General features: G+C 47.6%; 2 protein-coding genes across 2 annotated transcripts; one reads left to right on the top strand and one right to left on the bottom strand.

The window, feature by feature from the left end:
* Positions 1 to 661: 661 nt before the first annotated feature.
* Positions 662 to 5,682, bottom strand: ONS95_003764 (uncharacterized protein; the record flags this gene model as incomplete). The annotated part of the gene is made up of 9 exons (XM_058497090.1): positions 662 to 1,005; positions 1,058 to 1,133; positions 1,182 to 1,430; positions 1,474 to 2,069; positions 2,140 to 2,281; positions 2,336 to 3,450; positions 3,499 to 4,069; positions 4,144 to 4,894; positions 4,944 to 5,682. The coding sequence occupies 9 exons, from the start codon at positions 5,680 to 5,682 to the stop codon at positions 793 to 795; spliced, it is 4,452 nt and encodes a 1,483-aa protein (XP_058353033.1). The 3' UTR covers positions 662 to 792.
* Positions 5,683 to 5,764: 82 nt separating this feature from the next.
* GCN1 (translational activator of GCN4) lies at positions 5,765 to 14,292 on the top strand. Its single transcript, XM_058497089.1, has 5 exons — positions 5,765 to 6,041; positions 6,103 to 8,192; positions 8,253 to 11,699; positions 11,806 to 13,626; positions 13,676 to 14,292. The coding sequence occupies exons 1-5, from the start codon at positions 5,906 to 5,908 to the stop codon at positions 14,222 to 14,224; spliced, it is 8,043 nt and encodes a 2,680-aa protein (XP_058353032.1). The 5' UTR covers positions 5,765 to 5,905; the 3' UTR covers positions 14,225 to 14,292.
* Positions 14,293 to 14,333: the final 41 nt, after the last annotated feature.

Raw genomic sequence — 14,333 nt, 5'->3', positions numbered from 1 at the left:
ATCTAGCATTTCGTCATCATCGCATGGCCGGCTCGAAGAATCTTACTAAACTAGATCCAAGTCTTTAGAACACAGGTCTAGACTACTGGGAAGGTCTTGAACTCCATAGATGTTGGAAAGATTCTGGAAGGCAGAGGAGTTTGTCCTTCTCCGCTAGTTTGTCGAAGGGTGAGGAATGTCGATATCAAAAGCTCAATTTATATTACAGCGGAGCTGCCAACATAGTTAAAAGGTATAACTGCTATACTAAAGGTATTGATACATATCTAGTGATGACGACAGTTCAAGAAGTCAAGTGTGCCATCTTAAACTGTATGTGTGGCAACACTTGACTAGAACAGATCGAAGCTGGTCAGTGCAAATCAACCTTTGTCATCCATCCAAACTCTCCAATTCCTTGGATATTGTTTCCCTATATTCAGTCCTTTCCCAACCTGTCCATTCTGAAAGTGAAAAGTGCGAGTTTCGCCTCGCCCACTACCTGCCTAGGTACCTACCTTCCTTAGTTACGTACATCTGAAAAACAAGTAAAAGAAGGGGCAATTCGCACTTCAGTGTGATTTCTTTCGACACGTCGAGCTATGAGGTGTATAGCGGTAGGGTTTTGGACCTGGTGGTGACATTCAAAAGCAACCTCAGAGTACCACAGAAGGCAACATCACGCTTGTATTTTACTATTGGGAACGCATGAGTCCCTTCATGATAGTGCGAAAGATAATCGCTTTTCCGTGTTTGTGAATCTCCCAAGTTTAAACGCCAGTTCTATGCAGTCTTAACTTGTTACAGTGCCACTCATTTATCCTTGAACTCCTGCGAAAATATCTTCTGCCAGACATCCAGCCATTTCTGCTGCTGTCCCGTGAGTTGCTTCCCAGGGCTCTTAAATGATCTTGTCAATATTTCTCGTAACTTGGATCTCAGTGTCTTGATTACAAGCATTGTCTTCCAGTCCGACACCGCGAATCGTGCTCGGTTTCCATCGAGGATGAAGACTCCGGCATACATCTGAATATAGTTAGTTGCAACCCCCCTAGAAAAAATCAATGCCAAGACTTACATCACACCGAACGTCTCCACAGAGAAGAGCAATAGCAAACTCTTCTACTCCAGTAGTCTCGTGGGCGTTGTAGAACCTAAACCAGGTCAACCAAGTATCAGAGTGAGATCCAGGACAGTCTTACTGCTTGTTTTGCATAATATGATAGTATGACAACCATTTTAATTCATGGTGCCCCTTATTGACTGAGGATGGATGAAGACTGATAGATTGATTGTTTGCAACATTTCGGAAACCTCTTCCATCGCGGATGAGAAGCTTTGGATAGAAACTCCACGCGATGACTGAACTAGTCACAATGTCGTTATCGCTGTTTACATTCGCTCGCTGGGGAATATCAAAGAATTGACGACGTCTACTGGAGTAACGAGTTCTAAACTGTCAGCAAGATGTAGAGTTGAGGAGGTTTTACTTACTTGTTCAACGCTGTTCGCTCATCTCCCGTCAATGGCAGAAAGCCTGAATCGACCAGACATACCACAAGTTGTCCCTTGAGATCTTCAATGTTCAACAGTGTTTGCTGACTGAGGAAATTTTTTCTGCAGAACTGGTAATCCGAATTACCAGTCACGCAAACTCGTTTCCAAGCCAAATATGCATTGTAGACGGTGAGAAGATCCGAATCGCCCCTCCGAAATGCAAGTCGAACAGTGTCTGCTTGAGCTCGTGCACCAAATGGTGCCGAAAATGGAGATTTGGATGACAAGATTGCTGCGATGGTAATAGAAGCGTCCAAGCATTTGAAAATGCTTCCAAGAAGCACTAGCTTCCCAAGAAAGACATCTAGTGGCAATCGTGCAAGCTGGATACCGAGAGGGGTAAGATCTTCGCCTGGTGTCAAGGCTCTAACATCTATAAGGGCATCCACTGCACGGCGAATGTTTTTGGACGACGGCGCATCTAGAGCTTGACTCAATGTCTCCTCGATACCACCAAGCTTGCATATTTTGACGCGAATAGCAAGATCTTGAAGGGAAAGGCGGAGAAGCTCGGGGGTTTGCTGATCCGACATCTTCAGAAATGATAGTTAGCATGCTGCTGCACCACATAGTATCATGCTCTGTGTTGAGATGTTCACTTACCAATTCATCGTGCCGGTGTTTAGTAAAAAGGTGAAAGCACAAGCCCTCTTGTACTCTTCCAGCTCGACCTCTGCGTTGCTTCGCATTGGCCTTGCTAATGAAAGTCTCCAGAAGTCTTGAAAGTTGTTTTCTTTCATCGAATCTGTCAAAAATCGAATAAGTAAGGTAAAACTGAGCTATGAAAGGGGAGGAATACCTCATCTCTCGGTGTTTGCCGGTGTCAACGACACACGTAACATCGGGTATTGTGATACCAGTCTCGGCAATATTGGTAGCAAGAACAATCTTTCTTGTACCAGGTGGAGGCACGAGGAAAGCAGCCTCCTGGTCTTCACTGGCGATCGTGGAGTGAAGTGGGTAAACATACCAGTTTGCAGAAAAAACCGGATGCCCAGCCAACATATCATTAAGCTGGCGAATTTCACCAATTCCAGGTAGAAATACTAAGATCGCTTTGCTAAACATTTGCAGGTGATCGTCAACAGCAATTTTTGCAAGAAGCTGTGCAACTAATTCAAAATCGATCTGATACTCATCCAACTGGGCAATCGTGTTCTTGGTCCTGCCACTGTAGCCCCGAAGAGCTTTGGTATTCTCGATCTTATTTGCCTCAGTAAGGCCAACTTCGGCAGGCTCTATCTCGTCGTCATCGAGATCCTTGAACTTTTCCTGATAAGTACTATCCAACGTATAACCTGTCAACTCTACAGCATCTTCGAGGTATTTGACTGTAACGGGAAATGTGCGACCGGGAACAGTGAGCACTGGAGCTCCATCCAAGTACTTGGAGAAGCGTTCCGCATCGACTGTTGCAGACATCAAAACGACCTTCAGTTCTCTTCTACGAGCCATTAATTTTCTCAAGACAATCAACAGAAAATCACTGTCGATCGTCCGCTCGTGAACTTCATCGAGAACAATATGTGTGATATCCTTGAGATCGTTAGATCCTTCAAGCATCCTCATCACGATACCTGTTGTCGCATAAACCAGTCGGGTTTCCTTTGAAGTGTTTGACTCGAGACGGATCGCATAGCCAACAAGAGACCGTGAAGTACCAAGGTCATTCTTACGCTCCCCGAGCTCTTCGCTGACACGTCGAGCTAGTGAGATAGCTGAAATACGTCGTGGCTCCGTACAATAGATCTTACACGGTTTGCCTTGAGAAAGCTGATGTTCCAGGATGAATGACGGTACCTGAGTACTCTTACCACATCCGGTCTCTCCGCAGACGATGACAACTTGATGTCGATCAATTGCTTCGAGGACTTCGTTCTTGAAGCCCCACATTGGAAGCTGCATACGAGAATTCTAGTTTCGTGTGAGCAGGAGTGAAGGATTAGGATAAGACTGACTAACCAGCATCATTTGGTAGCTTGGCGTGTTGGATTTGTCGTACCAGATTCGCTGATACGCTTGAGGTTCAAGTAATCCTTTGTTAGCTTTGTCAGGGCCTGACTCGTCACTATTGTCCGGGGCTCGAGCATTGTTTCGATTTCTGAAAGCGCCCTGTATGAGAACGCCGTCCTCTAGTTCCTGGTCTCTCTTCTCGCGGACCATGTCTCGAAAAATACGAATACTGGAACGGTCTGCTTCGTCGGCTTTCTCCTTCTTTGCCTCGGCAAATTCTGTCCATAGATCTCTCCATGCAGGCGGCAAACGAAGAAAGACCTTGTCCTCTTTTGCTGACGAGCTAAATAATAGGAACAACGCTATGGTAGCGATGTAAGCCTCGGATTGTTTAGAATCAGGGGCCGATATGGAGACCATGGTGAAGGTATGAGACTTTGGTGAAGAGGTAGAGTCAATCTGCACTGGCGGCGTTATCAATTGAATATCTTGCGATTTGGACCAAATGATCCGCAGCGAATGTCGGATCGAAAAGCTTGAATCGGAGATGACAGTAAAGTTCAGTTTCACAGATGAATCTCTGCGTAATTGTCAATATTTTGGATCAAACATAACATCGTGTTCACATCACAGATGAAATTTGAGTAAACGTACCGAGCACGGCAAGCTTCCTCGAGAACTCGGGTAGGATTGATCCCAGACCACTTCCCAAAATCTCGAATCGTAATCTTGACGCCATTCAGGCCAGTTACAACAGTGCAACTTTTGCCAGTCAGGGGGTCAATCTCATTGACCGGTAAGCTCGCAAACAAGTCTGCCAGTGCGCCGTCATCGTCGCTCCCATTCTCTTCGAGCAGTTCAGCGCCGATTCTGGCAGCCTCCTTGCTAACTTCGTCATCAGAATCAACAAGGGTCTGGGATCCTTGGGAATTCGAGTCGCTATTGTCTTGGGTGACCTCCGCAGCCTTTCGCTGAGCTGCGGCATCTTTCTCCAGCTGAATACGCTTGATTTCCCACTGCTGATCTGCAATGTACTGGTCAAATAGAACATCATCTTGTATTCTCTTAACCTTTCGAGTCCATCTTGCCGATTCTGAGTCTGTGCTAGCAGCCACGGTCTTCTTGTTCACAGCAGAACCTCGAATATTTCCTCGTGGATGGTCCTTCTTAGTCATGGACTGCTGTGCATGGAATAACTTTGTCTTGCACTCCAGATAAACGGGCAAAAGATCATCAGGATCGATATCACTGTCATAATCAAGGGCCACGAGCTTCTTAGCAGGTGAGCGTTGCCGCTCCAGCCCGGAAAGGTGGTTATTTACTGCACCAGTCCCCATATGTCTTGTATCAGACTCTGTACGAGGGGTGGTAGCGCCAGAAGGTAATGGACTCTCGATTGGTGTGTCTGATAAAGTCTGAGCATGATGAGTAGAGCAAAATGGACGAACACTCACCTGTTTGTGACTTCGACAACATCCCGGCTTTGCGGTAAAGATTATCATAGTCTGGCAGATCATCCCTCGTACATTCCCTAGCCAGCCATTCCAAGGCTTCTTCCATGCCCCAAATTGCGTCTTTATTCCCCACTGCTATCTTGTCCGAAATATCCAAAACATGCCTGGTGGCTCGAAGAACCCTTTCATCTGTGAATCCTGCCCCCCCAAGGGCTTGCTGCAGAGTCCAAAGACGGATCGTCAACTCCTCCTCAGAGGCTTGTTTGATATTGCCAGTAGATTCGTTTGACTGCCCCGTAAAACGTCCTTCGCCACTGACCAAATCCAAGATCTCTTCCATCAATTCCGGAGGTAACCATTTCCTCGTGTTGAGGCTTTCGGCCTGACTTCTCAAGACACGGCGATCTGTCTCCAGTCTCGTCTTTTGACGGAGGGCATCTCTCTTTGATTTCTGGGCATGTCTCTCAACCAGTATCTGTAATTCCGAGTCTTCTAATTGCTTCTCAAACTCTTCTGCAGTTAATATCTTGCTCGATGCTGTCGTGCGACCCGATTTTGTATCTGCGGATGCGCTTTGCTCTATTTCTTCCGAGTTGAGATTGCCGTGCTGCGCGGATGACTCTGTTGAAGGAACTCCTGGTTCAGGGACTTCGATCTTTGGCTTGGAGGCAATAGATGTAGTTGCAAATCCTCTGGCCGGGTTTGCCGCTGGCTTCTTTTTCTTCTTTCCCCCAGCCATAGGAAAGGATTTGTTGAGGTTACTAGTTGCTCCTTCGTGAAGCTTGACTATCAGATGCGGGGTGTTTTGGATCGCACCCTCCAGACTTTTTATTTACGAAGGTTACAGTATCTGCGTCGCTAATCAATCCAACCTCCAACCCGAATAAATTTAGGCCACCCAACTACACCGAACCCAACTCGAACTCAACTCCAGGTCATGACAAGTATTTTGAGTCTACGAGATGACTGAGGTGGAGGTCAACGGTACGGGCAAGGTGGATTTGGATCTCAGTGCTACAAAAGTAGCATTGTCTTCCTCCTCCACCAAGATTCGTTTGGGCAACCTACACGCCCTCGAAGAAAGGCTTTCGAACAATGGTACCCCTCCGAAATAGCTCTACATCTTCAAGATCGTATGCTGACAAAATTCTTCTACCAGAAATAAGCCACGGGCTTTTCCCGCCTCTTCTACGACTTCTTTTCGTCACATATCCATACTACCACGATCGAACTTCACGGCGAGCTGTACAACGATGCATACGGGCCATATTCAGTTCCGGGTGCGCCCCAGAGGCTTTGGAAGAGTTTGTAAGGACCATTGATGCGGAAACTGCAAAGCAAGGGCTCGCCCCAGGGAATGCCTTTGTCCTGGTAGAATGGTGTAGCATACTGCTGCAAGAAATCGCTGGCACGACATACTGGGAGAAATGGGGCCAAATTACTATTCAGAGCAACGCCCGCGTCCTCGAACTCTGTCTCGGTGAATCGACCAGGTCCAACATGAGGCAGGCGGCGCTTGTCATTACTAGACGTGGGCTGCGAAAAGCGTTCTCCGCTGGCGACGCTATGGAAAAATTGATTGGGGATGCAGTCTGCATGCTCTCTTCGAAAGGGCCCCAGCCATCCACGAAGAATGCCGTTATGTTAGGAGTTATTGCTGGAGTTTGTGCAAGGAAATCAGAGGCCAAGAAGATCCTTTCGAGCAACGCATCTGAATACTATGCCTTCTACATTCGAGAAATCATTGGATCACGAACCCCAGTACCAGACCACATATCCAAGGCATTGGGGGACTTTTTCATTGCCTTCACTACGTCGGAAGACGTTGAGAAAGTAATTGTCCCTGCACTTGAGAAGGCTCTTCTCCGAGCTCCAGAAATCGTGCTCAATGATTTAGTTACTCCACTCTTCCATTCTTTCGGGGAAAGCATCGACCTTTCGAGTGTTCTTCGAAACAATCTCTTAAAGCCGTTATTAGCAAATACCAAGTCTACAAATGCTGTTGTGCGACATGGCGCTTTCTCGGCCTTCAAGGCTGCCGTCCATAAGAGCCACGACTCAGACTTGATTATTCAGATTGCCCAAGAGATACTTGTTCCATTAAAAAGTGGGAAAGTGCCGTCTGCGGAGCAGAGAGCATACTATGCGGATATGCTCACAGTGCTACCTCCTTCAAAGGCTGCAGTGACTCATGTGACACCTGCAATGGCCATTATTGCTGGGAAAGAAGCCAACGAAGCAGCCCTTCAATCGGAGACTTTAACGGTTCTTCATTATGTCACCTGGGGTCTTTTCAACGATCTAGAGATCGACAAACAGGTCATTGATGCTTTCGTCAAAGGGCTCTCTGATAAAAAAGTGCCTGTCAAAAAGCTATGGGCTGTACGGCTGGGAGAGCTATTCTTGGCCATTGAGAGCGAGGAGCTTTTGAAGTCCAAAGCTTCTAAGCTTGCAGAGTCTACTATTACAGCACTGATGGAGATATGGCAAGAGGTCATTGCAAATCCTCTGGCGGCTGCACAGTCAGGCCTGGTAACTTGTGCCTATATCCTTACGGCAATCGCTCAACCCAAGCTTGCCTTATGCCCAACGGCGAAAGTCGAAGCGGCACTCAAGAAGGCTCAAGTTGATCATCAAGCCCTCAAAATGGAACCAAAACCCTCGTTCTTACTGAATCAGCGCATCTACGGCAAACTCTCCAGCACAGATGATTTCAAATGGTTCATTCGTGCTTTATCCTCTACATCACAAGAGCTTGCTACCATGGACGCAGTCTCAACAGTCTCCACTGCTTGGTCTCAAGCCATTATCTTCTGTATCTGCTCATCTAGCGTCACGCCGGAACTTCGAAACTTTTGTTCGAGAACACTCTCGCAACTCTACGCTCGTGAACCAGCACACATTTCAGCAATTATGATTGCCGGTCTTTGGCGTTGGCACCACTGTGTTGAGTCTGGTGATAAGGATAGTGCAGCTATTATATCAAAATCAGAGAACCAAAACCTCCACATTATCGTCAAGTCAATTTGTCTCTCTACAGAGGAAATGGCTAAGCTGGGCGGCGAAGTTGATCTTGTAGTTCGGAGACAGCAGATGATTTCATTACTTGTCTTGTCAAGACCAGAATTGATCCCACGAGTCAACTGGATCGAATTATGTCTACGAGTTCAAGTAGACCCAGGAGAGCTGGCGAGAACCTCCGAAGACGCCTTAATGCAGCAAATTATTGACTCAACCAGCTTCAACGAAGTAGTACATATCTTTCTATATGTCGTTTGGACAATATTGGCTGACCCTTCTTTCTCTCAGGAAACATCACAGACGTCCGAAAGTGTCAAGAAAGCAGCTTTTAATGCTGCCGCTGAACTTGCTTTCGTAGCACCAGATACAATGATATCTCGTATCGTAAAGCTAATCGAAAACGATCTCAATCCTTCACAGCTTGTCACTGTCGGTCCAACAGAGGCGGCTATTTTCCGCACCGAGGAAGGTACTGCATTTGTAGATGTGCTTGCTTCGAAGTCTCAGGGTTATGTGCCCAACAAGAACACCAAGGATTACGATACCCTAAAGTGGGAGGAAGAATTACGTGCCCAATTGGCCCAGAAAAAGGGCCAGCAGAAGAAGCTTACATCTGAAGAGAGTGCCAAAGTCAAAGCCCAATTGAAGAAGGAAGCCAGCATTCGTCTCGACATACGATACCTTGAAGCAAGACTTCTACGTGGAATCGGAATCATCAAGAGTCTTGCAACCGGGCCTCCAACAGAAGCAAGCCTCTGGATGGGACCCGCCGTGAAAGCTTTGGTGGATGTGATTAATGCCGGGGCGGGCTTGATAACTGCCAATGCCGCTCCCGAAGCATACGTTCTGTGTGCAGAGATTTTGCCTAGTCGTATTGGTGTCCTCCGACCATTCATCGGCATTGCAACATTGAGAGCTCTCGATGTTCCGCACCTAGCTCAAGAGCTGGTACAAGAACCACTAGGCGCTCTCATTACTCGAGTTCTCTATCGACTTCGATTTTCTGGAGAACAGCGACCCTTTGACACTGTTTCTTTGACATACATCCTCCCTCTCGTGTTCTTGGTGCTCCGGAAAGGTGGGTTTGGTGATTCTGACGATGCTGAAGCACAGCTTGTCTTAGCTTTGGAGTTCCTCACCTTTCACACTGATGCGTGCTCTGACATTCTTGTACCACGCCAGGAAGTATTGTCAATACTGATATTTTCCATGCAAACCTACAACCAGCACTACAAGATCGTCAAGGATTGCTTGGCAGACCTTTGTCGTTGCCTCGCTCCAAATATCACCAACCAAGAGATCGCAATTCTTGCCAGAGGTGCTATTGTTCCACAAATTTCCGTCCGAACCGCCGTTTTGCAGTCTATCAGCGCCGACATTGACATGAGCGAACTTGATTTCTCGGAAGAAATATGGTTGGCTTGCCATGATGATGTCAGTGAGAATGTAGAAATCGGAAAAGAGATATGGGAGGAGAGTGACTTCAAGATTGCAGCCAACACGCCGTCCACAATGTTAACATATCTTGAAAGTCCCGATAAGCAACTTAGAAGGGCAGCTGCGCGGTCATTAGCTTCGGCTGTGAAGGTACAGCCGTCCACATTTCATGATACGTTATCACGCCTAGAGTCCACCTACCAAGAACTGGCCAAGCCACGTGTTCCTCAGCTTGACGAGTACGGCATGCCTAAAAAGATGGATCTCTCGGACCCATGGGAGGCCAGGAACGGTATTGCTCTAGCTTTCAAGGAGCTTGCTGCCGTCTTTGAAGAAAGCATGCTCGATGAGTTCCTCCGTTTCCTCATTGAACAAGGTCCTCTGGGTGACAGAGATCCCAACGTCCGAGAGCAGATGGTAGAAGCTGCAACTGCCATCATTGCCATTCATGGCAAAGACAAAGTGGAAGATCTGATGAAAACATTTGAGCAAACACTTGAGGCGCCTGACAAAGGTTCCGAATTTGCAGACCGAGTCAACGAAGCTGTCATTATCATGTACGGTGCTCTCGCTCGTCATCTGAAGTCAGGGGATTCTCGTGTGCCAAAGGTTGTCCAGAGACTTCTTGATACTTTGAGTACACCTTCCGAGGCTGTTCAATATGCAGTTGCGGAATGCTTACCACCCCTCGTAAGAGCATCACGCGAGAACACCCCCGAATATGTCCATTATGTTCTTGAGCGCCTCTTCAACTCGAAGAAGTATGCCGGACGACGTGGTGCGGCCTATGGTCTTGCTGGAATTGTCCACGGCAAAGGAATATCAGCTCTCAGGGAATATCGCGTCATGTCAACATTGAAGAGCGGGATCGAAAACAAGAAGGATATCAACCATCGCGAGGGTGCTCTACTCGCATATGAGCTTCTGTCGACGATTCTGGGCCGTATCTTTGAGCCATATGTTATTCAAATAGTGCCTCAGCTGCTTTCCAGCTTTGGGGACGCCAGTGCTGATGTACGTGATGGCTGCTTGGCCGCTGCAAAAGCTTGCTTTGCGAGCCTGAGCTCCTATGGTGTCAAACGAATCCTACCTACACTGCTAGATGGTCTCGATGACCAGCAATGGCGAAGTAAGAAAGGTGCCTGTGATCTTCTTGGTGCCATGGCCTACCTCGATCCCCAACAACTCGCGCAAAGTCTTCCCGAAATCATTCCACCTTTGACCGGTGTACTCAACGACAGTCACAAGGAAGTCCGACTTGCTGCCAATCGAAGTTTGAAACGCTTCGGCGAGGTTATAAATAACCCAGAAATCAAGGGTCTCGTCGACGTCCTTCTCAAGGCGTTGAGTGACCCTACCAAGTACACGGATGGTGCTCTAGATGCTCTGATCAAGGTCTCTTTCATCCATTATTTGGATGCCCCATCTCTTGCGCTCGTGGCTCGTATCCTGGAGCGAGGCTTAGGAGACCGTTCAGCAACCAAGCGTAAATCTGCACAGGTTATTGGTAGTCTGGCACATCTTACCGAGCGGAAAGATCTGGTAGCTCATCTGCCAATCTTGGTTGCAGGACTCAAAATTGCGGTGGTTGATCCTGTCCCAACAACTCGTGCAACTGCTTCTAAGGCCTTGGGCTCTCTGATCGAGAAGTTGGGCGAGGACGCCCTTCCAGATCTTATCCCTGGTCTGATGCAAACCCTCAAATCAGACACTGGTGCTGGTGACCGCCTTGGTTCTGCTCAAGCTCTCAGTGAAGTCCTTGCAGGTCTTGGAACAAGTCGTTTGGAGGAAACCCTTCCTACCATTCTTCAAAATGTTGCCTCTGCCAAGCCTTCTGTTCGGGAAGGCTTCATGTCGCTGTTCATATTCTTGCCCGTCTGCTTCGGCAACAGCTTCGCAAACTACCTCAGCAGGATCATTCCCCCTATTCTATCTGGTCTTGCAGATGACGTGGAATCAATTCGTGACACGTCTCTTCGTGCAGGTCGCTTACTTGTCAAGAACTTTGCTACCAAATCCATTGATCTTCTGCTGCCAGAACTTGAGCGTGGCCTTGCTGATGACAGCTACAGAATTCGTCTCAGTTCCGTTGAGTTGGTCGGTGATCTTCTCTTCAACCTCACTGGGATCAGTTCTACAACAGAAGCAGATGAAATTGAGGAGGGTGCACAAGAGGCGGGAGTTTCGCTTTTGGAGGTGCTCGGCGAAGAGAAAAGAAACAAGGTTTTGTCTTCGCTATACATTTGTCGCTGCGATACGTCCGGCTTGGTTCGAACTGCAGCTGTAAATGTTTGGAAGGTCAGCATATTCCCCCCTTGTTTTGTTAATAGTTCCGAATCGGGATCGTGTCTTAGGATCGTAATCCTGATACTTTGGAATCAATTGGAGCTAACAAGCAGAACAGGCACTTGTTGCCAGTCCTAGAACGCTGAAGGAACTCATCCCGACACTATCTCAACTTATAATTCGAAGACTGGGCAGCTCCAATATGGAGCAGAAAGTTATTGCAGGAAACGCGCTTGGAGAGTTGATTCGTAAGGCTGGAGATGGTATACTTTCAACTCTGCTACCAACCCTTGAAGAGGGCCTCCAGACATCAACCGATACAGATGCCAAGCAGGGTATCTGTATTGCGTTGCGGGAATTAATATCTTCTGCATCCCCAGACGCATTGGAAGACCACGAAAAGACACTAATATCTGTTGTTCGAATTGCTCTGATCGATTCCGACGAAGATGTCAGAGAGGCTGCAGCGGAAGCCTTCGACTCTTTACAACAGATTCTCGGGAAAAGAGCCGTGGACCAGGTACTGCCTTATCTCTTGAGTCTCTTGCGAACTGAAGACGAAGCCGACAACGCGTTGTCTGCTCTTCTGACACTTCTCACCGAGACTACTCGATCCAACATTATTCTCCCCAATTTGATACCCACTCTTACCACATCTCCGATCTCGTCCTTTAACGCCAAAGCTCTTGCCTCCCTCTCAACGGTTGCTGGATCCACAATGACACGACGACTGCCGAGTATTTTGAATTCACTTATGGATAATATCATGGCATGCAAGGATGATGAACTCCGAGCTGATCTCGACGCCTCTTTTGACACCGTCGTTCTGTCTATCGACGAGTTCGATGGCTTGAATACCGCTATGAGCGTACTGCTCGCACTGGTCAAGCACGATGACCATCGTAGAAGAGCTGCAACTGATTATCACCTTGCGAAGTTCTTCGCTTCAGCTACTGTCGACTATTCTCGCTACAACCAAGACATTATTCGGGCATTACTCGTCTCCTTCGACGACAGTGACAAAGAGGTTGTCAAGGCTGCTTGGACTGCGCTATCCGAGTTCACGAAACATCTCAAGAAAGAGGAAATGGAAGCGCTTGTTTTTTCAACCCGACAAGTCCTGCAACATGTAGGTGTTGCAGGCGCCAATCTTCCAGGCTTCGCCCTACCGAAGGGCATCAACGCAATCCTACCTATATTCTTGCAAGGCTTGATGAACGGCACCCCGGAACAGAGAACCCAATCCGCTTTGGCTATTTCTGATATCGTTGATCGAACAAGCGGCGATTCTCTGAAGCCTTTCGTTACCCAGATCACTGGGCCGTTGATCAGGGTTGTGTCTGAACGTTCCGTTGATGTCAAAGCTGCAATTTTGTTAACACTGAACAACCTTCTCGAGAAGATTCCGACCTTTCTCAAGCCTTTCTTGCCCCAACTACAGCGGACTTTTGCCAAATCTTTGGCTGACACATCTAGCGAAGTTCTGAGAACGCGGGCAGCGAAAGCTTTAGGTACTCTGATTACGTTGACCCCTCGTATTGATCCTTTGATCGCGGAGTTGGTCACCGGTTCAAAAACATCAGATGCAGGTGTTCGCAATGCTATGCTAAAGGCACTGTATGAAGTGATTAGCAAGGCAGGAGCCAACATGAGCGAAGCATCAAGAGGAGCAGTTCTCAGCCTAATCGATACGGACTCCGATGACAACGATGTGTCTATGGCCATCACCAATGCGAAATTGCTTGCTGCCCTCATCAAGAACGTGCCGGTAGAGGGCGCAGCTAGCCTTGTCAAGAATCGTGTTTTACCAAACAACTTCAGCCAATCATCCGTACTAGCATTGAATGCTGTCCTGCTGGAAGCCTCAACATCCCTCACGGAGACTGCCTTTGCAGGTGACTTGCCATCGGCCATCTGCCAAGGCATGACAAGTAAGAATGTAAGCATTCAATCATCCTCACGGGACTTCTCTTAACTGACTCTTCCAGAACTTCATCTCGGACAATTGTGTCTTAGCTGCAGGAAAGTATTTACTTCTGGACAGCCGTAGCGACGACTACGAAGTCATCAAGCCACTCTTCGAAGCACTCGCCAGTCTTATTCAGCCTGGTAACTCTGTTGACACGCGTCGCTTGGCACTAGTAGTTATTCGCACAACATGCCGCCATCACATGGATACTATTCGACCACATCTACCATTACTGGCACTTCCAGTTTTCGCTAGTGTTCGAGATCCCGTGATTCCCGTCAAGCTAGCGGCTGAGGCCGCTTTCATGGCTCTTTTCAATGTCGTGGAGCTCGAGAGCAAGGTCTTTGACAAATACATTTCCACGCAAGACCTACCCGCCAATCAAAAGAGAAGCATGCAAGATTATTTCAAGCGTGTCGCCTTGAGGCTTGGTAATACTGCACGAGAGAGAAAGGAAGCTGAAGGAGGACAGGGTGGATTGGGACTTTCTAATGATGAAATAGATGATGAGCGAGAGATTTGGAGTGTGGGCAAAGTGGATCTTGGAGAGGGTGCATTTGATGAGTGAAATGAGTTACGAGAAAAGCATGTATCTGGTTAGAAAAAGGGCTGGTGCATTGCATGCGTCGAGGTTGGTAGAAAATGCATTTGGCACGTCAGTGTCTCCCTAACCGCTC

The sequence above is a fragment of the Cadophora gregata genome (genome assembly GCF_030347475.1).
Source record: "Cadophora gregata isolate MNR1 chromosome Unknown scaffold_13, whole genome shotgun sequence".
In the NCBI taxonomy this organism is placed as follows: domain Eukaryota; kingdom Fungi; phylum Ascomycota; class Leotiomycetes; order Helotiales; family Ploettnerulaceae; genus Cadophora; species Cadophora gregata.
Note: the sequence above shows the minus strand (reverse complement) of the source record. Positions and strands in the feature narration are given on the sequence as shown.

What these genes read in the sequence shown, in the direction of transcription:
- GCN1 (XM_058497089.1), top strand. Translation starts at nt 5,906, where the DNA reads ATGACTGAGGTGGAGGTCAACGGTACGGGCAAGGTGGATTTGGATCTC. An exon ending in ACTCAACCAGCTTCAACGAA is followed by an intron (nt 8,193 to 8,252) that starts GTAGTACATATC and finishes TCTTTCTCTCAG; the next exon opens with GAAACATCACAGACGTCCGA. An exon ending in AAGGCATGACAAGTAAGAAT is followed by an intron (nt 13,627 to 13,675) that starts GTAAGCATTCAA and finishes TGACTCTTCCAG; the next exon opens with AACTTCATCTCGGACAATTG.